The sequence below is a fragment of the Necator americanus genome, chromosome III (assembly GCF_031761385.1).
Source record: "Necator americanus strain Aroian chromosome III, whole genome shotgun sequence".
Classification (NCBI taxonomy): domain Eukaryota; kingdom Metazoa; phylum Nematoda; class Chromadorea; order Rhabditida; family Ancylostomatidae; genus Necator; species Necator americanus.
In genome coordinates this window covers 8,860,519-8,885,800 of record NC_087373.1, presented here as the reverse complement: position 1 = coordinate 8,885,800, position 25,282 = coordinate 8,860,519, and the positions used below count along the sequence as shown (strand labels likewise).

Genomic DNA, 25,282 nt, shown 5'->3' with positions numbered 1-25,282 from the left:
CTAGACACCAATTTCTAGGAGAACTTTTGCAAATTATTGAATTTTGTGCAAATAAAAGAAACCAGTTATTTTTTTCTCTCATCTAGAGAATTCAAAATTAAAATTGGTTTAGATTCAGATTTAGAACTGTGTGGATGATGACTGCATCATAGAGCACATACGAATTTGACAAACATTGTCTGATTGATGATGAATTGAACATTGAATGATGTTCCGTTTTTGTGAGATATCATTTCTTTGTTCCGTCGACTGTAATGCGTAGTGCAACAGAGTCAATAGGAGTAGGACATAAATGAGGAGGGAATCCTTCGCAGTTGTTCCAGAATGCAAGCAGCGTACATCAGTGTAAGTCACCTTTTTCTTTTGAGTTGTGGAAGATAACTTTAGTAAAAAAAGATCTTTTAGCTGTTGTTTCTACCACTTCTGCTCAACTCTTTCTATGTCTTTGCCGGAGACAGTAAGTTACAAAGTTCATAAGCTTCATAAGTTCCTAATGCATTGTATTAGTATTATATAAACGGATCCATGTTGCGTAAAGACTTATTATTTGGTCGACTGAACTTCTGCAATAAACTCCAGTAGAAAAGTTTTCTAATGTTAAGCATTTCACAGTATGCGATGGGGCTCAATTTGCGGCCGCATTCGACAACGCACAAAGACAGGCCCTTCTGGATGCACATAACAACCTCAGGAAAAACATTGCCGACGGTAAACAAGACAGTAAGAATGGAAAACTGCCATCAGCAAAGAATATGTATCAATTGGTAAATTCCTAGTGTTAGTGCTGAGAGAAACTATCATTGCTATCACGGGATATGACATATGTTTGACAAACCTAAAGACCGTGAAAAGTTTCTAGTTACTTTTTACATTTTTCAAATATCTAAAGTAACGGAGAGAAATCACTCAATTCCAAAATCCTTTCGGGATCATAGCAGTTTTCTGTATGGGAAATTATAGTTATTTCAAAGCAGTATTTTGCTCAAAATTCAATCAAATAAACGGCAGAATCTCTTCAAAGGAGAAAATCCAAATTAGTGAACGATCTGTGCTTTCATAATATTATAGAAAACCATTTCCTGACGACATATTAAGCATAAACTAGGGAGAAAAAGGAATACTAGAAAAGAAGTGAAACCTGTCCTCATTACTTGAAAACGTTGCTTCAGAACCAAAATTTTCACCTGTTGAACTGTTACTTCAGAAATACAGCTGTCGAATGGAAACGATACTTCAAGCTGAACTTGACAAATGTACTGGAAGTGCGACACTCACGAGCCAGTACGGACAGAACATTCTTACGTAAGCAAAACATTACGCTTGTTCCTAGAGGAGACCCATCATACTTAAGGTACTTCCTGTTAGGCAGTCCGCTTAGGATCGCCTACAATTCACGGTCGTTTATGGTTTACGAATGCGTGTCTGCCCTGCACAATGTCGTGATGGGCAAGCCGATGTGTCAAGTCAATGTTTTATCCTCGCAGACTAAGGTGATACTAATTTGTCGTCATCGAAGAGATGAAAACCTTGATAAGCCAAGAGCAGTTTTGAACAATTGACCGTGCAGTCGCTGCAGATCCCCTCACCGCCTCCCCTCGTTAAACCTTTGCATGACGTGTTTGACTTAAATGGTTGGAGGATGTTACGGCGTAACGTTTGTCCGCATCCTTGTCTACGTGAGTCACGCTTGTACTTAATTGGGCTAATTTTGTTGGATCTTTTGCCACAATTCGCACAGAATCTGCCCATCTGACGCTGTTCCATGCTCTGTGAAGCGATGCGTCTTTTCTGAACTGCCCATCGATGCCAAGCTTCTTCAAATCTTGCTGTACCACTTCCGTTTAGAAGTTTCTTTAAGTTCTTATTGTCCTTTCCGGTTTAGGTCTGAAAACATTCTCAAGGCAACCCTGGAGCGATCTGATGGTATTGTCACAATATGACCAAAAAGTTCAGACCAAAAAGCGAAGGCGGTTTTCTGCAGCTACTCTAGAGGGCAGGACAAGATGTTGATGCTTTCCTCGTGGTATCCGCCACTACACAACATCCATTTCCAGGAAGTAGGGAAGCATAGGTCTTGTCAGTCTCGTCTATACGAACTAGAGGTTTTTACTCATCATAGGTGGCCACGTCTCCGATACGTACATTGTGATAGAGGGAATAGCGAGTTGGTGAATTTGTAGCTCGACTTCGTTGAAGATGACAGTCGACCACAGTCAAGGCGTCAAGGAACTGAATGCCAAACTATCACCAGCGCATCTTTGTTGAATATATTTCTCGCAGCTACTGTCGTTTCCCAGCATACAATTCAGGCAACAGGATTCGTCCACGAGTTGTCCATTCTCCCTGATTCCCGTTGAGGGTCTAGCGGATCTAGTTACATTAACTAGACCCACATCCAGTTATATTCATCAGACCCGATTCGTGAACTCTAAATGGGGTCCAAATAGTGCTAGGACCACATCAAAAAGACTCTATGCAGCTGTTCTTCACATGATGTTGTCGACGGCAAAGTTGAAAAGGAAGAGCGGAGCGACAGCCTGTTTTCAATCACTAGTGACCACTTCAAACAGTGAAGCACATCCAGCCGGTGTTCGAACAGTAGAGTTCTTCGATTCGTAACCTCGTTCAGCCAGACGAACGTTAATGGAATACCATGGGTCCGAAGCGTTTTGAAATAAGCGCCTCGATTATTAGACCCTTCCGGGTCCAGGACAGCTAACCCCATAAGCTTCGCATGCCCTGACCATACTTCAGTCAGTCTAATGACAATAAGCACCCTCTCAATTGTAGATTGATCATGGCTCATCGATGGATAACTTGTAGAGGAGGTATAACACGTTCACGACAATGTCGCTCAATGGTGTGCGACAATAGATTATTTCAGTCAAAATGTGCGCGATTGTTTTGTTTTCTGTTCAAATAATCAGTTTAAACTTAGAAGTATCCTATGTTGGCATTGACCAACTATTCATTGAATTCAAGTTCAATGAATGGTTGGTCAATGCCACTCAAGTTTTATTTATATTTATATTTACTTCAATTTCACCAACAACTACAAAGAATTACCAGCAACATTCATCACAACAATCAACAATTATGAGTTGTTTGGACACAATCTAAACAGCAGAAGTTGTTGCACCCACTGCATTTTGCCTTAGTCCTCTTAGACAGCTTCCGAGTAGTCGATCTGCCTTAAGTTGCAGAGAACGAGATTTGGATCAGACTCCAGCTAACGCTTGTGAGATCTTGAACTGCTGATCAAGATGTTCTTGTCAGGTCGTCAACAATCAACTTATTGAAGTAATTGATTCTCATTTTGTTGACCTTCTTGCAATGCAAAAACTAAGCGTTGACCAAGGCAGCCTAAGTTACGAGATCGATCAAGGTGAAAAATAGTGTGTTCATCGGTGGATAACATGGAAAAGAGGTAGAGCATGTCTCCAGGAGTCATGTATGCTTTCCTCAATCCATACCATTCGTATTATCATAGTCACGTCATGAACGAGAAGCTAAGAAAGGTATTTTTCTCTCTTTTTTATTTCAGACATTTAAATTACTGTCTATATCGTAATCTTCTGCTGTCACAAGATGTAACAAAGTCACACCACACTAAGCTCATTGAAATCCAGTATATTCTGGAGTTTTAAACTCAAAATCATTTTCAGAAGCGCTTCATTGAATGGACTTGCGAAAGCGGAGCTTATAAAAGCTGCTATCGAGATTTGGACTGGTCCACTTAAACACTATGGACTTAAAAACATTACGAATTATGATGATGATCGACTTTATACATTTGCAAATGTAAGTAACATTTCGGTGTAAGGATAGCATACATATGCAGATATGAAGAGCTACCTATCTATCTATTATTCTATTTCATTAATCTACTACTACTATTTCTACTCTAATCTACTTCATTATTCTCCTCAAGAACGTTTTGCTTGTTACCTTGAAGCCTTTATATTATTTTTGAAAGCTCTCAGAGGAAGACTTTTTAAGCACAGTAATTACTACTTTTTAGATGGCATATGCAAAAACTCTAAGATTCGGTTGCGCTTATAAACAGTGTAACCAGCCTCAAGAAGCGCACATATCGTGCATATACAACCTTATGTAAGTGTTTTTGATCTCTAGTATTTATTATTATTATTATGTCGTTGGTTTTAATTTTTATTATGTCAAGAAGAATTCCAGTTTTTTTAAGCGGAACTTTTCATCGACTTCTCAAAAATATACGCCGCCAAAACTAGAAACTCCAATAACTGTTCGTTAACATGAGATACTCCAATAACCCAATGAACTAGATACTCCAATAACTTTACGTTATGAGGAAGCGAAATGGAGAAACAAAGAAAAGTCAAACTCTGATAGTAAAAATCACTTAATTTTTAAATTTCTCGTATAAAGTCACTTATTTTTAAGCTTTTCGCCAAAACTAACAAAAACTCACTTATTTCTTACATTTTTAATATCACAGGCTCTTCTGAAGTATTCTCGAAAATAGCAGAAATTTGACGCATCCGATATGACCTTTCTCAAGGAGAAAGACTCCAGACTTGTCAATTTCAGTCTCTCAAATTTCTTGTCGTTTTTTTTTGTTCGATTTCATCGCAACATCCCGTTATATCTTGTCTTGTCCATGTGAAAAATGTTGTAAATTTTTTTCTACAATACCAACCTTCTGGAAATTCACACTTAAAACGCAGGTGACCGTAGTACACTTTTGGCATGGAAATTCAAACGCTGAAAGTTTCTCTTAAAAGATCCATTTGATTAAAATAAAGGTTAAACAAAATTGGATGCATGTCATCGCTTTGGACGCCTAGAAACCTGATTTGCCATAGATCAGAAAGATATAACTCTGGATCTTTCTCATTCACTGCTAAAAAACGTATACATGGGATGATGTTTTTGCGGATACCTGTACAATGGAAGAAGTATCTTCCAAATTCTCAAATTTTCTCCTCATGTAACTAAATTCTATTACGGTTACCTGATGAACTATTTTTAAGAGGCGGATTCCGAGGGAATGCTCTTTATGAACAAGGCAATAAATGCAGCAAAAATAAGGATTGTACCACCTATAGCGGTTCCACATGTGTAACTGCTGATGGACTGTGCAAGTTTACAGGAACACCTCCACGACCAGGTCCGCTGAGATACCTTACTTGTTTTCTTTTTAATTAGTTGACCTTTCTAACGCAAAGCAAGTAGATCATCTGAGACCTGTGAAGGTAGGGATTTAGAGAGAAAAGGAACTAGTAATCTAATAATAATCTAAACCTTACACGACTCTCGGAGTTTGCAGTACAACGTAACATGTAAGTAGAAATACGTACTTCATCGTTCTTCTTAGGCGGAGGAACGAGTACTATGTGCAAAAATGATGCAATGACAGACCAGGCAAGGACAGCGGTGCTTGAGGCCCACAATAATAGAAGGTTTGTTGCCGTCCAACAGAAGCAAAGAAAAAATGGACCGAGTGATTGGGGCTTATCATTTCCTTTGAGAAGCTAACATACATTCGATTTAGCATCGGTTGAGATTTATGATAGGCATACTGTCTATACTTTAGGGGCTAGACGATGTATGAATTTAGTATTTTGATCGCCTTTCACATCAGTTCATCGGCCTTAGAGGGATAAATTGTTTGTTTGGCCTCCGGTTGTTTCCGACGCCGCTCGCATCGCAACTTCTTAGCAACCTTTAGAAACATTCAACGCTACAATTTCCAGTTAGTTAAATTAAGGTTTAAAGTTAAGATAAGTTAAGATTTAAAGTGCAATCAAAAAAGACATGCAACAATCGATAGTCGTAGCTTTCCACGTTCTTTTGTAACAGTATAAAAAGTCTTCTACCCTATGAAATCAAAGAACTGCCTCTAATCATGTGAGCTTTAGTTTTCGGTTTTAAAAGTGGCCGTACTCAATTATGGTATTCATGGTAATATTAGAAACTTCCAGAATGAACAAAAAATGAACAAAAAAGGTTGATGAATTTTTCAGAAGTCTCCTTGCCAGAGGTTTGGTGCGAAATGGCAAGAATCCAACAAACAGAAATTTATCCGCAGCTACCTACATGCCTGCAATGGTGAGCTCCACTTTTCAAGTTCTTATGCCCACACTCTATCCCAGTCTTATAGTCTTCATTCCTCTTGGTTTTTTTTTCGTCTAACTCTGTTTCTTCTGTGGTAGACTTCTCTTCTCTGGATGTAAGGGAGGTACCACGATTTTGACGTCGTGCAGAACCTACAGCAAAAGCGTAGTTTGGGTAGTAGATTGGGAAACCGAGTGTGGTTCCACCTAACTTTTCCTAACCGTCCTAAAAGTCGGTATGGAAGAAGGTCCTTTTACAACGACTTCACTTTACACTGAAACGACCCACCGTTCTGCACGCGCCGCACTCAAGGGCGAGCGGTCGAAGATCAATGATGTTTCCTCACCAGCCTATTCAAATGAAATCAAATCATAGGCTGCTGAGGGAACAGGAACGCAAATGTAGAGACGCGTAACGTACCTCGTAGGATCCAAAACGGTCCCACATCGGTTTTCACGACGATTAAGGAAAGAGGAGCTGTAACACGCTGGGTTCCGCAATATAATACTCGACCTCTGCACTTTCGCTGCGTATTTCATAGCTCGTCAAAATTGTTGATACGCTGCCCCTAACTGATAAAAATTGAGATGTTGAGATATTAAAACCAATAAATGCGGACAATTGAGAAGTGTAATTGTTAATGAGAATGAACCAGACAATCTTTCTTATGGTGCTTGCTTCTTCGTTTCTCGAGGAGAGTTGTTCATGCATGCCGGATCCCCAGAGCAACGACACAGTAGTCTTATGAGGACGTTTTCTCTCCTAACAGATTTAATGCTGACCGGCTTATTCCCAATTTCGAGAGATTTTCGCTCCCTTCCTTATTTTGCATGGATTTTCTTCATTCCTGTTATATATTTCAGGAGACGTATCATAATTTAGAGGGCATTTAAGGTGTACGAATGCAATCTTGAAACGGAAGCAATGAATTATGCGAGCACTTGTCCTCAAACGAAATCATCAGAAAGTGATCGGTCTGGTCACGGCGAAAATATATACGTTTACTCCACTCCGCATGCTGATCCAGTTGTAGCCTTTAAGGAGGTGAGCTCAATTTAGTATTGCAGGAACACACTTACAGTATTTAGCAGAACTCAAAATACAAATCTTAATAATTGAAAAGAATTTGAGGCCACAGAAAACTGGTGGAATCAAATTAACGCCGATGGAATTAATGGGGGAGTGACGTTCACACAAAACCTGAGGGATAAAACGATCGATCAGAAAGCTTTCACTCAGGTAAGAGCTGGTTGGCTGCCGAAAGGGCTGTCTACTTCTAAGATCAATCTTGCTTAGATGGCATGGGCAAAAAGTGTGCAGATTGGTTGTGCAATAAACACATGCGATCGATCATCGGTCCTTGTCTGCCGTTATAATCCTGCGTAAGTTCCACTTCTTAGGTTTCGCAGCATAGAAATTCTAGTATTTACGAAATTCTCTTCATTGCTGAACAACAGCTCTCATGAAGATCAATTTGCAGAGGCAACACACTCAATCAGCAGATATATCAGCCTGGCAGAGTGTGTAGTGGTTGTTTGGGAGCCTGTAGCACATCTGATGGTCTTTGCAAAATCTTGTGAGAATTTGGATTACAATGAATAGTTCAATGCAAAACGAAATTTTTGTGGAAACTGCACATATAATGCAAAAGGATTATGTCAACATATGGATTTTTTCCACAAAGCAGATCACACACTTCTAAAGCGAACTGAAGAAATTGGCTTCAGTTCAGTGCTCGGAGATCATGTATCATGATCGTAGTAGATGTAATGAATTTTAAGTTGTTTTAATAATAAATAAATAATAATAACAACAATGAAATACGGGATAATAATCCACCAACTATGTTATTCTTAGGGCACTCTTACAATGTTTCTGGTTCTTCTTTCGTATTATCCAATGCGTTGACAACAATACGACTCTGGCTGCATCGTGCTGGATAGGGGGCAATGTAGAGTTATGGACGTTAGCAGCTTCATCCTATTTACTCAACAATAAGCAAGAAAGGATAGAGAAGTTATCAAACCACCACAAGAAAGATAATAAAAATACTATGACAACGTACAATACATCTCAAGGTGGTCGTCTGCAAGAGATCAAAAGAGATAAAAATAGCGCTGTGGTCTCACGTCCCACAGAAAAAAAGCTTCAAAAATTAAAAAAAAAACAAAAAAAGGTCTTGATGTGTTGTCATCTGTAAACCCTCACGTGAAATGTAAATATTTAGAAAAACTCACGTGATTCACCGTGTGCCAGGATCGTTGCAAGTGGTCCCATGCCCTCGTATTCGTATTCGTGTGAAGTGTAGTGCGAATGCGAATGAGTGTGGTATATTTTACCCGAAAAAGACCATGGTGACTGTGTGATGATGGGTGATGTACTACAGGTGTAATCCACTACAGATTCATGAAACCTGGCGAGACCATCACCGCAGAGAAGTATTGCAGAGAACCGGACGAAATGCACCGGAAACTCTAACCTTTTCGCCTGGGTTTGGTGAAAAGAAATAGCCCTACACGACAATGCCTGACCACACATTTCAAAGGTGACGCTACTGAAGTTGAACAAGTTAGGCTACGATACACTTCCTCAGCCACCATATTCACCCGAACTTCACCAACCGACTATCGCTTTTTCAAACATCTGGACATCTGCCTAAGAGGTGAAATCTTCCAAAACTAAGATGATGTCGAAAACGGCTTTCGGAAGTTCGTGGACTCAGGAGTTCGAGGTTCGGAAGTTCGAGCGCAGACCTTACCTACACGCGTAAGCGTGTAGGTAAGGTCTGCGCTCGAATCAGTGCGATCTAGGTAGCTGCAGAGTTTGAGATGTGACCTTCGCCTTCGATATGGAGTGATGAGTAAGGTGCTACCAATGGTCTCCTCCCCCCTAGATACTCACGTCGGTGCACCGCTTCGATCCTAACCCTTGCCGTTTTGACCCGGCTCGAGTTTCGCAATAATCTCGCGGCATTGGTCGTAACAATCGTTCCAGCAGTCCAAAACTGCTCCGCTTGAAGTTTTGAGGTGTTTATTTTTAAAGATTTTGGGTTTGGGTATAAGAATATAAGAAATATAAGAAGTTTGGGTATATGTGCACGACAAGGATACAGCGAGAGCAATCTTCAAATGTAATTTAAATGTTTGTAAATAATGATTTTTTGCTGCCGTATTCCGTCCTTTAGAAATAAATTTCTGAAAAGGAACATGTTTTCAGAAATTGCTCGAGGAGAGCTATCTAGCAGTACTCTTTTCTTTTTCAGTAAATGACACAGACAAAGAGGCATACCGTCGTTTTCACAGACTCTGTGCGCAGTGACGTATCTCTGCTTCAAAAGAGGAAAAGAAGATCTCCTGTCTAAACGAGCTAAACTAACTAAAGCTTTTTTGAAGTCCGGATTCACTGCATGCAGACCACCAGCAGTGAATACGTAATTCACCTGAACAAATCAACTCTATCAGTCGTCTTACAGATTAATGAGACGATAGGGAGCAAAAATGCTTGCAGCCACTACATAAAGGGTTTATTGAGAGAGGTTCACAGGAAAGCTTCAGATAATAGGTGCAAAATTAAAAATACTGTTCGCTTTCGGAGCGGTTAGTTCAACATGAGTTTCGAACGTCATCGATCATTTGTTTAGTTGACTATTCAGCGTAAACGATCAAAATTCTTCCTATATTCCCTTAAATAGTTGCATAGGTTTACTTTAATGCTACATAGCGTCGAGTGAAGAAATCTAATTACTGGTGCAGAACGTTTATTCATGTTAGTCATTTGCTTTCTATACTTATTAAGACTATGGTTATGTTGCTGCTGGCATTTCACCACTATCTGGGCGAATCTTCGCCGAAGATGACAGTTTATCCTTAGCGACCAAGTTCATCGCCATGTTCCTATAGGAGGGCTACCGATAGAAGAATCCACGATGTTTTCTACTTGCTAGCGAAAATATAGTTCAGAACAACAGATTTTTCTTCAATGCTTACTTTGGTTCTCGACTAAAAAGAAAGTGGTGCACGATCTCATGATGTTCTGGAATCTCGGAATAAGCTAAACTCGTTTTTATGTTTTCTTGTTATGCCAACGAGGTTTAGGTGAAACTTTTTTATTGGCCTGAAGTTTCGACAAACTCGTCTTTTTCAAAGGCCTGAAAATGGTTCGAGGTCTTTGATACCATGCATATCCCATCAAACTCCTCCTCTCCCCCTCGCTAACCCCCGATATTGTTCCAAGTACACCACGCAAGACCTTAAAAGGAAAACAGCTGACCAGTTTCACCGACTAGCGGGGTTGGTAAACCACCGCGTTCTTAAAGGTTGTCACCAAGGCGAATGAGATCTACGCACTGTGCAGTATCCTTAAGTACTGGTGTCTGGATAACGTTAAGGAACTGCATGTGGGGCAATCTTATAGCTCACAGAGTGTTACGAACGGCAAGAAGTCATTGGTAATTGATAAGCACTCATTTTTGTTATTCATGGACGGATTCCTGACGGAAATCCAGAATGCTTCCGAAGCCTTCCTAGCAGATATTTCTTTCTCGTGCGCTAATATCGTACACTTTATTTCATACTTATTTCCATCATGCTTATCATTTTTGTGGCACCCTAACGGTGTCATAAAAAAAGTTTAACCTAAACCTTGTTTTCATAACAAGAAAACATAAATACACTATCAAAATGTGTCCCTTAGTGTTCGTCTTCTAAAATGATTTTTTTGCATGACACTAGAAGTGGATAGAATAATTTTATAATTTAGTTTGAATTAATCTTATTCCTCAGTGATTTTGTCTAAGCACCAACTTTTAGGCGGCGTTGGAGAACCTTTGCAAATTACTGAATTTTGTGTAAATAAAAGAAACCAGCTATTCTACCTACCTATTTTAGCTACCTTCCATTTAGAAAATTTCGAATGAGAATTGATTTCCGTTTAGATTAAGAATTGTGTGTATGACTGCATCATAGAGTACATACGAATTTGACAAATATTGCCTGGAATGATCTGTTTTTGTGAGATATCATTTCTTTGTTCCGTCGACTGTAATGCGTAGTGCAGCAAAGTCAATAGGAGCGGAACATAAATGTGGAGGGAATTCTTCGCAATTGTTCTAGAATGCAACCAGCGTACATCAGTGTAAGTCACCTTTGTCTTTTGAGTTGTGGAAGATAACTTTAATAAAAAAAGATCTTTTAGCTGTTGTTCCTACCATTTCTGCTCAACTCTTTCTATGTCTTTGCCGGAAACAGTAAGTTACAAAGTTCATAAGCTTCATAAGTTCCTAATGCATTGTATTAGTATTATATAAACGGATCCATGTTGCGTAAAGACTTATTATTTGGTCGACTGAAGTTCTGCAATAAACTCCAGTAGAAAAGTTTTCTAATGTTAAGCATTTCACAGTATGCGATGGGGCTCAATTTGCGGCTTTCACTAACGATGAAAGACAGGCCCTTCTGGATGCACACAACGACCTCAGAAAAAATATTGCCGACGGTAAACAAGACAGTAAGGATGGAAAGCTGCCATCAGCGAAGAATATGTATCAACTGGTAAATTCTTAGTGTTAGGACTGAAAGAAACTGCTATCGCTACTATGAGATATGACATATGTTTGGCAAACCTAAAACTACCTAAAAAATTCCTTGTTATCACTTACATTTTTCAAATATCTAGAGTAACGGAGAGAAACCACTCAATTGCAAATTTCTTCAGGGATAGTAGCACTATTCTGTATGAGAAATACGTTATTTCAAAGCAGTATTTTGCTCGAAATTCAATCAAATAACCGACAGAATCTCTTCAGAGGCGGAAATCCAACCAGTAAACGATCTGTGCTGTTCATCTTACATAGAAAACTATTTCCTGACGACATATTAAGAATAAACTAGGGAGATAGAGGAATAATAGAAGACAAGTGAAACCCGTCTTCATTACTTGAGAACGTTGCTTCAGAACCAAAATTTCCACCTGCTCAACTGTTACTTCAGAAATACATCTGTCGAATGGAAAAGATGCTTCAAGCTGAACTTGACAAATGTACTGGAAGCGCGACACTCACGAGTCAATACGGACAGAACATTCTTACGTAAGCGAAACATTACGCTTGCTTTTAGAGGAGACACAGCCATGCTTAAAGTAATTCTTGTTAAGCAGTCCGCTTAGGATGAGCCAGAGCGTTTGCAAATCAGTCATTTAAGGTTTATGAACGCGTGTCTGTCCTGTACAATGTCTTGAAGGGCAATCCGATCTGTCAAGTCAATGTTTTATCCTCGCAGACTAAGGTGATACTAATTTGTCGTCATCGAAAAGATGAAAACCTTAATTAGCCAAGAGCAGTTTTGAACAATTGACCGTACAGTCGCTGCAGATCCCCTCACCGCCTCCCCTCGCTGGACCTTTGCATGACTTGTTTGACTAAAATGGTTGGAGGATGTTACGGCGTAACTTTTGTCCGCATCTTTGTCTACGTGAGTCATTCTTATGCATAATTGGGCTCTTCTTGTTGGATCTTTTGCCACTCACAGAATCTGCCCACCTGACGCTGTTCCATGCTCTGTGAAGCGATGCGTCTTTTCTGAACTTCTCTAAGCCTTTACATTCTTATAGCCCTCTACAATCTAGGTCTGAGAGCATTCTCAAGACTACCCTGGATAGGCGATCTGATAGTGTCCTTATAACATGACCAAGAAGCGAAGGCGGTTTTCTGCGGTTTGCAGCTACTTTGAAGGGCGAGACAAGATGTTGATGCTATCCGCATGATATCCGCCGCTACACAACATCCACTTCTGCACAAAGTTGTTCGTTATGGTATACCATTGGCAGAAAGTAGCGAAGCATCCGCCTAGTCTACATGAAGTCGAGCGTTTTACTCATCATAAGTAGCACGTCTTCCCACGTCTCTGATACGAACATTATGATAGGGAGAATAGGGAATAGGTGAATAGCGTCAAGAAACTGAATGCCAGGCTATCCTTAGCGCATCTTTGTTGTTGTTATCTTTCTCGCAGTTACTGTCATTTCCCAGCATACAGTTGGAATAATAGGATTTGTCCACGAATTGTGGGATCTCCCTGATTCTCGATGAGGGTCTAGTGGATCTAATCACACATACCAGATCAACATCCAGTTACATTTATCAGGCCCGATTCGTAAACTGTAAGTTGCAGTTAGTCGAAACAAAATCGACAAAATATTGCAGTTCCACCTGCCTGAAACGAGTGTGCTAGATCTACGCACTCGACGTCAATAAAATGACGTCCAAATGGTGCCAGAACCACATAAATGAAGTCCGCCCAGCTGTTCTTCGCATGATATCGCCGACGGCAACGTTGAACAGGACCGGCAGCGACAGTTCGTTCTCTTTCTCTTGTGGCCACTTCAAACGGTGAAGCACATCCAGTTGATGTGCGAAAAGTAGTAGTTCTCCGATTAATGTCCTCGTTGAGACAAACCAACCGGAAAACCATGTGTGCAATGCGCTTTAATATGAGTGTCCAATCGATTAGGAGAGCCAAAAGCAGCTTCCAGAGCCAGGGCAGGTAATTCTATAAGCTTCACCTGCTGCGGCCATACTTCACTCAGTCTGATGACAATAAGCACCCGGTCAATTGTAGATCGATCAAGGTGAAAGGTAATTTGTTTATCGGTGGATAACTAGGAGAAGAGGTAGAGCGTGTCTCCACGAGTCATGTTCTCAATCCATACCATTCGGATTATCATAGTCACGTCATGTATCTGAAGCCACGAAAGAGATTTTTCTCTCATTTTTTATTCTGTACATTTAAATTATTGTTTCTGTAGCAATTTTCTGCTGTAACAAGATGTAACGACGTCAAATCGCGCTATGCTCATTGAATTCCACTATACTCTGAAATTGTAAACTCAAAATCATTTTCAGAAGCGCTTCATTGAATGCACTTGGGAAATCTTATAAAAGCTGCTGTTGAGATTTGGACTGGACCAGTCAAACACTATGGACTTAGAAACTTTACGAATTACGATGATGATCGACTTTATACATTTGCAAATGTAAGTAGCATTGCGGTGTAAGTAGCATTGCGGATCTACCAATCTATAATATATCGTTTATAGTGAGATTTCCTCAAGATCGTTTTGCTTGTTACCTTAAGGCGTTTATATTATTTTGGAAACGCTCAGAAGAAGACTTTTTAAGCACAGTAATGAATCTTTATAAAACTTCTCCCCGAAATATATGTGACTGCTTTTTAGATGGCATATGCAAAAACACTAAGATTCGGTTGCGCTTATAAGCAATATAACCAGAATCAAGAAGCGCACATATCGTGTATATACAACCTTGTGTAAGTGTTTTTATCAGTTAGTTTTTATTATTATTATGCTTTTGATTTTCGCTTTATATACACTATATATATATATATATATATATATATCATGCTATATAATAAGGCGCTTAGTCCGTGTGTGTTTGTCTGTGCGTCACGAAAATACTCCACAATGATGCAAAACTGTACACCAGTGAGGTGCCGAACCATCGCCATTCACCTGATAGGCGAACACTCTACCTTTTATCCATTATCCAATCGTATACATCCATCTGTGTTGGGTTAAGGCAAGTTAGTTTCTCTCATATGTTAGTGAGGGTAAGTTAACTTTTATGCGAATGTACACTTCCAAATTTGCAAACTATCATCCTGTATAATAACGGGCGTATCTTGTCACGTGTGTGCGCCTGCGTATGTGTGTGTCTCAGTCAAGAAATCTCAAAACGAGAGGGAGACGGATACTATGGCGTCCCTTTGGTGCGCTGGAGCCCCAACGCGGTAAAATTGGGTAAGACGGCTCCTACGGCGTCGAATTCGTGCACCGGAGCTAGATAGCTGTAAAAATGGGTGGGACGGGTCCCACGGGGTTGGAGTGGTGCCAGGAGGTTATAGAGTGGGGAGAAATGGGTTCCGTCGGATTGGTGCGCGGGAGTCCCAACGCGGTAGAATGCGTTTCTCCGGTTCCTTCGGATATCTACTTCTCAGCATGTCTCTTGATGCTGCTAACATCCTTTCTTTAAAAAAAAAGAAAACGCACATGCGAACGACTGTTTAAATGCAATACATAGTAGCCAACTGTTTGCGGGATCTGACGTAGAACGTTATTTTTATCACTACGATAGTGATATTCACGTCTTCATGTTATATCGTTCTTTGCTAATAGTTAAGAACGAAAAAAAAACTCATACTTCCAATAATGTTTGCAAATTGTGGAGGTTTGAGAGGAACATAGATGTAAAATCAAGTTTGATTGTTCTCCAAATATAGAACTGAGTGTTTAAGGAAAAGCCGTAAAATCTTTCATCTATGCTTAAATTCAAAAAAAATGAAGAAAGCGTTGACAGAAAAAGTAATTCTAGTTTTACCAAAATGCCGCTACTGTTATTTCTTATTGATCGGTGAAGGCGAGAGAAACGAACACCAATATATATATATAGCCCGCCGATTAAGTCAAGTAAGTCATATATATATATATATATATATATATATATATATATATATATATATATATATATATATATATATATATATATGACTTACTTGACTTAATCGGCGGGCTGATGTCATCGCCTGACGCGATTACCCGCATCTTCGCCGAGGTGTGCCGTCCTTGAACACAGCTCTGCCCAACCTTCTCGATCTTCTGCGAGAGTTTGCACAGAATCAATCCATTCGTCGCTATTCCATACTCTGCGAAACCATATGTCTCGCCTGAACCGCCTATCCACGCCGAGTGTCCTCAGGTCCTCTTTCACCGCCTCATTCCAGAACTTCCGTTTTCGGCCAGGTGGCTTCTTCCAGCTCGAACCCAACGAACTCCTCAGAACTCGTTGAACAAGGCGATCTGCCGGTCTCCTTAATATATGACCAAGGAAGCGAAGACGATTTACTTTAGCCACTTTCGAAGGCGGTGCAAGATGTTGATGTCTTCCACGCGTCATCCGCCGGTATACCACATCGTTCTCTGCGTAAAGATCTTCATTGTGACTTACCCTAGGCCAAAAGTAGCCAAGTAGCCGTCTAAGCAGCTTTCGTTCCGTACAGTCAAGCCTCTCTATAACCGTTGATGGTGCTGCCCAAGTCTCCGATCCGTACATCATGATGGGGCGAATTGCGGATAGCTAGACTCGCAACTTGACTTCGTTGGTGATGGGGGTCGACCACAGGTATTTCGTTAAGGAGTTAAATGCAGAAGTGGCCTTAGCGCACCTTTGCTGAACATCTCTCTCGTAGCTGCCATTGTTCTTCAGCGTACAGCCTAGGTAACAGAACTCATCGACGAGTTCTATCGGTTGTCCGTCCACCCTGATTCCCGTTCGTGGTCTCGAAGAGATCCACATCTGCTTGCACTTATCAGGGCGTAGGCGTAGTCCATAGGCTGCAGCCAGCTTCGATACAAGGTTGACAACATGTTGAAGTTTCGTACTGCTTTCAGCGAATATAACAACATTGTCGGCGTACTCGACGTTTGTCAAGGGGCACCCAGATGGTGCTAAGACAATGTCGGCAGGACACTTGTCGACTGTTCTTGGCATAATATCGTCGATTGCGAAATTGAACAGGAAAGGTCCTGCTACTGCCCCTTGTCTTGCTCCAGTTACCACTTCAAACGGTGTTGTACATCCGGCTGGTGTTCGAACTGCAGCAGTTGTTCGTTGATTCATGTCATCAAGCAAGCGAACGAACTTTCCTGGTACTCCATCGACGCTCAGCGCGTTGAGAAGACGGCCTCGGTGAGGAGAGTCGAACGCGGCTTCAAAGTCCACAAACGCTAGTTGCATTGGCTTCGAATACCGCTGCCAGATTTCGATGGCTCTCCTGACGATGAACACCTGGTCAATCGTAGATCGGCCAGGAAGAAAGCCAACTTGCTCGTCGCGCGTTGTTTCTTCGCGATGTTTAATGAGTCGGTCCAGGATAATGCACTCCAATACCTTGTACATAACACGCAGCAAAGAGATTCCTCAATAATTCCTGGGGTCCGTGACGGATAACTTCTTGTGGAGGGGAATTATGATAGCGTGTTTTCACGAATCAGGTATCCTTTCGTTTATCCATATTGAACGGATGGACTTTGTCATCTCACGAATCCCAGACGCAGGAAGATATTTTAGCATTTCTGCGCTAATCCCGTCCTCTCCACCAGATTTTCCATTCTTCATTTTCTGAATACAGACCAGGACCTCCGACTCGGTCGGTGGCTCCTCATTAACCGCATATGTCGGTCTATGAACGTGTTCGAGTTCAGGAGCTGACGGTGCTAGCCAGTTCAGCAAGGTCTTGAAGTGTTCCTTCCAAATTGGAAGGGTTGCTTCACCGACAGCTACCCCATTGGCAGTGTTGAGGACAGGGGAACATCTTTTCATTTTGCCGCTATACTGTTTTAGTAGAGCATAGGCTTTCCGCTGGTTCTTGTCCTCCCACGCCTTCTCAAACTCCCATCGCTCTTGACGTCCACTCGTTATCGCGGTCTTGTTGCAGTTGACGACGCAGCTTCCTTCTAAGACGCATTTCCTGGTTGAAGTCACCAGCGCTGCGCGCGACACATACAAAATTGTATGTGGATTTTGTTTCCGCAGATGCAAAGGCAAACTTCTTCCGCGGCAATAGAACCGGGAGCGTTTCCCTTGCAGCGTCCTGGATGCACTTTGTGAAGGAATCCGCATCGCTAAGCTTCTTCCTGGTCCGTACTCCAACATGAATAGACACACTTTGGCGGAATTTTCTTCTGCATTCATCGTCTTTCAGACCTGCCATGTCGATTTTCGGTTGAACTCCTCGCTTTCTCTTGTGGAGCCGTATCTTGAAGCCGAGAAGAACTGGACAGTGGTCAGAGTCGAACGCGACGTCCCAAACAGCTCTAGATTTTTGGATATCTGACTGAGGAATGTTCCTCGCCAGAACCTAGTTGAGCTGAAGTTTAAGTGTCTCTTCTGTATCTTCGTCTCTTTTCGTATCTTCGTATATGTGTATCTTCCGTTTGCGCTGCTCTTCAGGCGTTAAAAGGGTTGACCCCTACCACGTAAGCTGATGGCGTCGATAATTCCTCTTAAACGTGAAAGCGATGATGAGGCCCGTCTGTTCGCAAGTCGACCACACGGTCACCGTTGTCCGACGTGCGCTCCGCTGCATAGTACCATATTCCTAGCACATCGGATTGCTGTTCAAGTCCCATCTTCGCATTTGCGTCGATTCCGACAATGACCATCTGCTAACTTAGTATTTTAGACGTCAACGCATTGAGTTCATCATAGAAGGCGTCCTTACTGTTGCCCTCAGCGGTTTCCGTAGATGCGTGAGCACTTATGATCCAGAGTATACGCCCTCCGCGATCCCGCAGTCGTAAAAAGGCGCATCTAGACGACGTTGAGCCAAATTCCTCCACCAGGTAATCGTAATCTTGTAATCGTTCCTCACAGCTATCGCGCAGCCACCTACTTTGTTCTCATCAGCATCGCCGCAGTATATGGTGTAATTTTCGATGCTGACGACGGGCCGATCTCTCATGCGTGTTTCCTGCAGTGCAGCAAAAGGCACACAGAGATATCGCAGAAGTCTGGATAGAGCGGCTTGTTGGAGTTCACTCGATAGTGTTCGGCAGTTCAGCGTGAAAACAAATGGTTGTTGCCAAAGATTCCATGCTCCCTTCAGGCAGTTGACCTTTCAGGTTATGGGCTTTGGCGGTGTGCTGGGCGACAGCACCTTTTTGCAATGTATGGGAAGCTTTCGCCATATAACAGTGCAGGTTATATAGCTCGTACGTTCCCAATGCGTACACTCGAACGCCTGATTGCGTTTAGTTAAAGCAGGGCCACCTCGTGCAGGTAGCAATCAGACTCGTATACGTGACCCCATATATATATATATATATATATATATATATATATATATATATATATATATATATATATATATACCAATATATATATACATATACCAATATATATATATATATATATATACGGGGCCGAGTATACGAGACTGAGTGCTCCTGGTGGCTCTGCTTTAACTAAACGCAATCAGGCGTTCGAGTGTATGCATTGGGATCGTACGAACTACATTACCCGCACTGTTGTATATCAAAAGATTCCCATACATTACATAAAGGTGCTGTCGTTCAGCACATTGCAAATCCCGTAAGCTGAAACGTCAACTGCGTGAAAGGAGCATCGAATCTTCGGCAACAACCATTCGTTTCGTCCCACTGAACTGCCGAACATTGTTGAGTGAACTCACACACCCTTTCTAGGCTTTTGCGATACCTCTGTGTGCCCTCTGCTGCACTGCAGGAAACATGCATTAGAGATCGGCCCATCATAAGCATCGAAAATTACACCACATACTGCAGCGATGCTGATGAGAACAAAGTAGGTGGATGAGCGATAGCTGTGAGGAACAACAAGATGGTGGAGGAATTTGGCTCAACGTCGTCTAGATGCCTCTTTGTACGACTGCGGGATCGCAGAAGAAGTAGACTCTGGATCGATGCTCACGCACCTATGGAGACTACTGAGGGCAACAGTAAGAATGCCTTCTACAATGAAATCAATGCGTTGGTGTCTAAAATACCCAGCCAACAGGTGGTTATTGTTGGGATCGATGTAAATGCGAAGATGGAACTCGAACAGCAATCCGATGTGCTAGGGAAATGGTATTATCCAGCGGGGCTCACTCGGACAACGGTGACCGTCTGGTCGACTTATGTGAGCAGACGGTCTCATCATCACTTCCACGTTTAAGAAAAATCATCGACGCCATCAGCTCACGTGGCACGGGTCAACCCTTTTAACGCCTGAAGAGCAGCGCAAGCGGAAGATGAGGACTCTTAAACTTCAGCTCGACCACGTTCTGGCGAGGAACATTCCTCAGTCAGATATCCGAAAGTTCAGAGCTGCTTGGGACGTCCCTTTCGACTCAGACCACAGCCCAATTCTTCCTAGCCTTAAGATACGTATATAAATATAAATAAATATATATATATATAAAGGATAAAGTGTCTGGCGTTAATAAATTCGCTTACGATGCGCCACCACGTCAATTAGGAATCGTTTGGGGTTTCGAACGTGTGACTGGCCTATACAATGACTTGCTTGGCTAGCCGATGTGTCATGTCAGTGTTTTTATGCCCTACGGCGGACAAGCCTGGTGCTAATTTATCGACGCCGTAGGGATGAAAGGATTGGTGAGCACTAGGGCGGATTCGAAACTCCGATCGAACGTGCAGGTAGCGAAACCTCTGACCGCTACACTTCACCCGCTCCATATATATCTATATTTATATATATATATATATTAATATATATGTATATACATATACATATATACGTATATGTATATACATACATGTATATGTATAACTTGTATTATCATACAAGTTACACATATCATGATATAATAACGAGCTTAGTCCGTGTGTGTGTGTGTGTGTGCGTGCGTGCGTGTGCGTGTGTGTGTGTGTGCGTGCGTGTGCGTGTGTGTGTGTGTGCGTGCGTGCGTGCGTGTGTGTGTGTGTGTGTGTGTGTGTTTGTCTGTGTGTCACGAAATTCGAAAAAGAGGGTGCGACGGCTCCTGCGGTGTCGGATTGGTGCTCCGGCGCCAGATACCCATAGAAGGGGTGCGACGGGTCTACCGGCGGCAGATACCTATAGAAGGTGGTGCGACGGGTCCACCGGCGCCAGATTGGTGCGCTGGCGCCAGATACCTCTAGAAGAGGGTGCGACGGGTCCACCGGCGTCGGTGGACCCGGTCATTGGAGCGCAATAACATAGTGTGCATGACGCAAAAGGTAAATGGTTGCAGCAGTTTCATAGCCGTAACCACCTGACGCTTTGCTCTTCACCTTTATGACTCCTCTGTGTGCCTATTTCCTTCTTCTTTTGACTCAAGTTTGTAGGATGCCGTTCTCAGAAAGTGGAAACATGCATGCAAATGGCTGCTTAAATAGTAGCAAGATGTTTATGTGATCTGACGTGGAACGTTATCTTTATCAGTAGGATAATGTCTTTCACGTCATTTAATGTTAAAACATCATTCTGTGATAACTATTGGGAGAAATCAGGAGGTGTACCCATATTTCGAGTAATGCTTTCAAATTGTATCTATATTATTCTGGCATCGAGGGAGTGTTTGTAGCTGATGGTCGAATATTCTCCAAATGTAGAATTGACGCGCTTAGAAGGAAAACTCCGTAATCTTTCGCCTTAATTTATAATATAAAGAAAAGAAGGAAAGCGTTGTTTGAAAAACACATCTAATTTAACAGAAAACACCACTGCTATTAACTTCCATTGATCAGTGGAGGGGAGCGAAGCTAAAATCACCGAAAGTCTGAAGTCCGGCTTTAGCCGGACATTCAGACTGGTATATAACTGCTGATGGACTGTACATGTATACGTGTACATATGTATATATACATATACATATACATATACACATATGTATATGTATATGTATATGTATACATATAAATATGCATACATATGTATATATACATATATACGTATATGCATATGTATACGTGTATGTATATGTATATATACACATATACGTATACATATTACGTATACGCATATTATCACACTAGCTATATATATATATATATATATATATATATATATATATATATATATATATATATATATATATATATATATATATATATATATATATATATATATATATATATATATATATATATATATATATATATATATATATATATATATATATATATATATATATATATGTTTTGATCCCTTGGTGCATAAAAACGCCGAAAGTTTCTCCTAAAAGATTCACTTGATGAAAACGTAACTTAAACAAAATTGGTGCATGTCATCAGTTAGAACGCCTAGAAAGCCGGCTTGCCAATGATCAGAACGCGAAGATATAACTCTGGATCTTTCTCTTTTATTACTTAAAGAAACTTATTCGGATAACGTCTTTGCGGCGTAAGTGTATTTATGGAGAAATTACCTGTACAATGAAAGAAAGCATCTTCCAAATTCTCCGATTTTCTCCTCATGTAACTGAATTCTGTTACGGTGACCTGATTAACTATTTTTAAGAGGCGGATTCCGAGGAAATGCTCTTTATGAACAAGGCAATAAATGCACCAAAAATAAGGAGTGTACTACCTATAGCGGTTCCACATGTGTAACTGCTGATGGACTGTGCAAGTTTACAGGAACGCCTCCACTACCAGGTCTGCTGGTACCTTACTTCTTTTCTTTTTAATTCGCTGGAATTTCTAAAGCAAAACCAGTAGATCATTCGAAACTTGAGAAAGTACGGATTCGTTGTTTGGTTCAAATAGAAAAAGAACTGGCAATAATCTAAACCTTACTCGACTCTCAGGGTTTGCATTACAACGTAATACGTAAGTACGTTAGAGAAGTAAGAAGTAAGTAACGTTCTTTTTAGGAGGAGGAACGAGTACTATGTGCAAAAATGATGCAATGACGGACCAGGCAAGGACAGCGGTGCTTGAGACCCACAATAATAAAAGGTTCGTTGCCGTCTAACAGAAGCAAAGAAAAAAAAAGTAAAAAAAAGGACCGAATGATTGGCGCTGATCAATCTCTTTGGGACGCTCCAATACATTTGATTTTGTATCGGTTGAGACTTATGAATGGGATCCAATCATTAATCGATTTACACAATGCCTCTGGGTGATATATGATGTATGAAGTCAGTGTTTTAACCTACTTTCACATCATTTTATCGACCCCGGAGGGATGAAAGGCTTGTTTGGGCTACAGAAATGCTAATAGGAACACAAAGGTTATTGTTCACAAAAGTTCGCAGAGGAACTTCTAAGCATAGCTTTACAACTTCCAATTAGTTACAGTAAAATCTAAGGTGCAGTAAAAGAGACATGCAATTATGGGTAATCGTAGCTTTCCATGTTCTTTCTGCAACAGCGTAAAAGTCCTCTATTCGATGTCAGAGAACTTTCCATAATCTTGTTAGCTCTGGGTCTCGGTTCTAAAAGCGACCATACTCTACTATCGTACTCATGGCAATAGTAGAAACTTTTAGAATGAACAAAAGAGGTTTTTCAGAAGTCTCCTTGCAAGGGGTTTGGTACGAAACGGCATGAATCCAAAAAACCGAAATTTATCCGCGGCTTCCTACATGCCTGCAATGGTGAGGTCTATTTTTTACGTTCTCATACTCACACTCTATTTCATTCCTCTAGTCTTTGTTCCTCTTGCTTTTTTTTTTCCTCTGACTGTCTTTTTTCTTTTGCAGTTTTCTCATCTCCACATTAAAGGCATCACCCCACGAATCTGAGGTGGTGCAGATTTCAAGAGGAATATTCGTATACGGGATGGGAGACTATGAAGAGGGGGGTGATTCTGTCCATTTCTTCCTAACTGCCGTAAAAAACGGCCCGAAAGATGCGGCGCCGCACAAGCCTGGCGCGCTCTAGTCGAACTCCCTGTAGAAAATAGTGCTCCAAAGCCATGAAAGAAGAAATGGACGGAATCACCCCCCTCTCCATAGTTTCCCATCCCGTATACGAATACACCACCTGAAATCCGTACCACCTCAGATTCGTGGAGTGATGCCTTTAAAGGGAGGGTGTCACGATTTTGACGTTGTGCGGAACCCGAAGTGAAGGTGTACTGTTCGGACAGAAGAATGCGAAAACCAGCGCGGTTCCGCTCAACTTTTCCTAACCGTCGTAAGAACGGCATGGAAGACAATGTCTCACCTGCAACGGGTGATTCTGGTGCATGCGCCACTTCCACGTGCGAGCGGTCGGTAATCAATAATGTTTTCTCGAGAGCCTATTCAAGAGAAATCAATGAATAGAAATGCTAAGGAAACTGAAACGTGTACATAGAGACGAGTTCTAACGTACCTCGTAGGATCTAAATCGGTTCCCGTTTTTTCACGACGATCAATAAAATATGACGGGAATCGTGCTGGGTTCTGCAAGCGAACTCTACGTTTTCGCTGTATGTTTCAAATCACGTCAAAATCGTTCTGATGGCTGCCTCCTTTTGACGTTTGCTTTTTTGTTGTTTAGGAAGAGTTATCAATGGATGTAGGATCCCGAGAGTAACGATACAAATGTTCTCATAAGGACGTTTTTCCTCCTAACAACAGATTTAACGCTGTACCGATACGAATTATTCTTTAACGAGTATTTAAGGTATACGAATGCAATCTTGAAACGGAAGCAATGAATTATGCGAGCACTTGTCCTCAAATGAAATCATCAGAAAGTGATCGGTCTGGTCACGGCGAAAATATATACGTTTACTCCACTCCGCATGCTGATCCAGTTGCAGCCTTTAAGGAGGTACGCTTAATCTAGCATTTCAGTAACAAAATACGGTATCTAGAAGAAGTCAAATGCAAATTTTGTAATTGAAAAATGAATTTGAGGCCACAGAAAACTGGTGGAATCAAATTAACGCCGATGGGATTAATGGGGGAGTGACGTTCACACAAAACCTGAGGGATAAAACGATCGATCAGAAAGCTTTCACTCAGGTAAGAGCTGGTTGGCTGCCGAAAGAGCTGTCTACTTCTAAGATAAATCTTGCTTAGATGGCATGGGCAAAAAGTGTGCAGATTGGCTGTGCAATAAACACATGCGATCGGTCATCGGTCCTTGTCTGCCGTTATAATCCTGCGTAAGTTCCACTTCTTAGGTTTCCGTAAATACTAGGATTTCTTCGCTTCTTCGCAGCATAGAAATCCTAGTATTTACGGAATTATCTTCATTGCTGAGTAACAGCTCTTATGAAAAAACTATTTTCAGAGGCAACATACTCAATCAGCAGATATACCAACCTGGCAGAGTGTGCAGTGGTTGTTTGGGAGCCTGTAACACATCTGATGGTCCTTGCAAAATCTTGTAAGGATTTGCGTAATGAATATTTTAATGTAACACGAATTTTTTTTGTGAACACTGCACATACAATGCAAAAGGACCATGTCCACATATGAATTTTTTCACAAAGCAGATCACACACTTCTAAAGTGAACCGAAGAAATTGGCTTCAATTCAGTGCTCGGAGATCGTGCATCATAATAGTAAGAGATGTAATGAGTTTTATGTTGTTTCGCTAATGAGGCAGCTAACGTGAGCAGTTGCCAAGAAGTTCCACTGTCATAGTACTAGTCAACGGATAAAAGGGCTGACT

General features: G+C 41.2%; 9 protein-coding genes across 14 annotated transcripts; 4 read left to right on the top strand and 5 right to left on the bottom strand.

Moving 5' to 3' along the window:
• Positions 1–324: 324 nt before the first annotated feature.
• On the top strand, positions 325–7,676 carry RB195_009023 (uncharacterized protein; the record flags this gene model as incomplete). The annotated part of the gene is made up of 13 exons (XM_064195824.1): positions 325–345; positions 406–457; positions 613–764; positions 1,205–1,302; positions 3,666–3,801; positions 4,022–4,113; positions 5,013–5,149; positions 5,357–5,441; positions 6,006–6,090; positions 6,991–7,140; positions 7,228–7,335; positions 7,393–7,478; positions 7,577–7,676. 13 exons carry the CDS (start codon positions 325–327, stop codon positions 7,674–7,676), a joined length of 1,302 nt encoding a protein of 433 aa, XP_064046969.1.
• Positions 7,677–11,208: 3,532 nt separating this feature from the next.
• RB195_009022 (uncharacterized protein) lies at positions 11,209–12,941 on the top strand (the record flags this gene model as incomplete). Its single annotated transcript, XM_064195823.1, has 5 exons — positions 11,209–11,229; positions 11,290–11,341; positions 11,497–11,645; positions 12,084–12,181; positions 12,824–12,941. 5 exons carry the CDS (start codon positions 11,209–11,211, stop codon positions 12,939–12,941), a joined length of 438 nt encoding a protein of 145 aa, XP_064046968.1.
• Positions 12,942–13,262: 321 nt separating this feature from the next.
• RB195_009021 (uncharacterized protein) lies at positions 13,263–13,562 on the bottom strand (the record flags this gene model as incomplete). Its single annotated transcript, XM_064195822.1, has 1 exon — positions 13,263–13,562. The coding sequence occupies one exon, from the start codon at positions 13,560–13,562 to the stop codon at positions 13,263–13,265; it is 300 nt and encodes a 99-aa protein (XP_064046967.1).
• Positions 13,563–14,007: 445 nt separating this feature from the next.
• RB195_009020 (uncharacterized protein) lies at positions 14,008–14,421 on the top strand (the record flags this gene model as incomplete). Its single annotated transcript, XM_064195821.1, has 2 exons — positions 14,008–14,124; positions 14,326–14,421. 2 exons carry the CDS (start codon positions 14,008–14,010, stop codon positions 14,419–14,421), a joined length of 213 nt encoding a protein of 70 aa, XP_064046966.1.
• Positions 14,422–15,682: 1,261 nt separating this feature from the next.
• On the bottom strand, positions 15,683–16,219 carry RB195_009019 (uncharacterized protein; the record flags this gene model as incomplete). Of its 3 annotated transcripts, XM_064195819.1 has the most annotated exons (2): positions 15,699–15,762; positions 15,837–16,216. In XM_064195819.1, the coding sequence occupies 2 exons, from the start codon at positions 16,214–16,216 to the stop codon at positions 15,699–15,701; spliced, it is 444 nt and encodes a 147-aa protein (XP_064046964.1). The 3 variants fall into 3 exon arrangements, with proteins under 3 accessions (XP_064046963.1, XP_064046965.1, XP_064046964.1); XM_064195820.1 differs by having other exon boundaries at positions 15,683–16,219; XM_064195818.1 differs by having other exon boundaries at positions 15,683–16,060.
• A 21-nt stretch (positions 16,220–16,240) lies between these two features.
• On the bottom strand, positions 16,241–17,062 carry RB195_009018 (uncharacterized protein; the record flags this gene model as incomplete). The annotated part of the gene is made up of 1 exon (XM_064195817.1): positions 16,241–17,062. One exon carries the CDS (start codon positions 17,060–17,062, stop codon positions 16,241–16,243), a length of 822 nt encoding a protein of 273 aa, XP_064046962.1.
• Positions 17,063–17,146: 84 nt separating this feature from the next.
• On the bottom strand, positions 17,147–17,857 carry RB195_009017 (uncharacterized protein; the record flags this gene model as incomplete). Of its 2 annotated transcripts, none has more annotated exons than XM_064195815.1 (1): positions 17,147–17,857. In XM_064195815.1, one exon carries the CDS (start codon positions 17,855–17,857, stop codon positions 17,147–17,149), a length of 711 nt encoding a protein of 236 aa, XP_064046960.1. The 2 variants fall into 2 exon arrangements, with proteins under 2 accessions (XP_064046960.1, XP_064046961.1); XM_064195816.1 differs by having other exon boundaries at positions 17,147–17,485.
• Positions 17,550–18,626, bottom strand: RB195_009016 (uncharacterized protein; the record flags this gene model as incomplete). 3 transcript variants are annotated; one of them, XM_064195814.1, is made up of 2 exons in its annotated part: positions 17,550–18,023; positions 18,214–18,327. In XM_064195814.1, 2 exons carry the CDS (start codon positions 18,325–18,327, stop codon positions 17,550–17,552), a joined length of 588 nt encoding a protein of 195 aa, XP_064046959.1. The 3 variants fall into 3 exon arrangements, with proteins under 3 accessions (XP_064046959.1, XP_064046957.1, XP_064046958.1); XM_064195812.1 differs by lacking the exon at positions 17,550–18,023 and adding an exon at positions 18,558–18,626 and having other exon boundaries at positions 18,169–18,327; XM_064195813.1 differs by lacking the exons at positions 17,550–18,023; positions 18,214–18,327 and adding exons at positions 18,331–18,498; positions 18,558–18,626.
• An 843-nt stretch (positions 18,627–19,469) lies between these two features.
• On the top strand, positions 19,470–24,997 carry RB195_009015 (uncharacterized protein; the record flags this gene model as incomplete). The annotated part of the gene is made up of 4 exons (XM_064195811.1): positions 19,470–19,486; positions 23,183–23,267; positions 24,684–24,769; positions 24,898–24,997. 4 exons carry the CDS (start codon positions 19,470–19,472, stop codon positions 24,995–24,997), a joined length of 288 nt encoding a protein of 95 aa, XP_064046956.1.
• Positions 24,998–25,282: the final 285 nt, after the last annotated feature.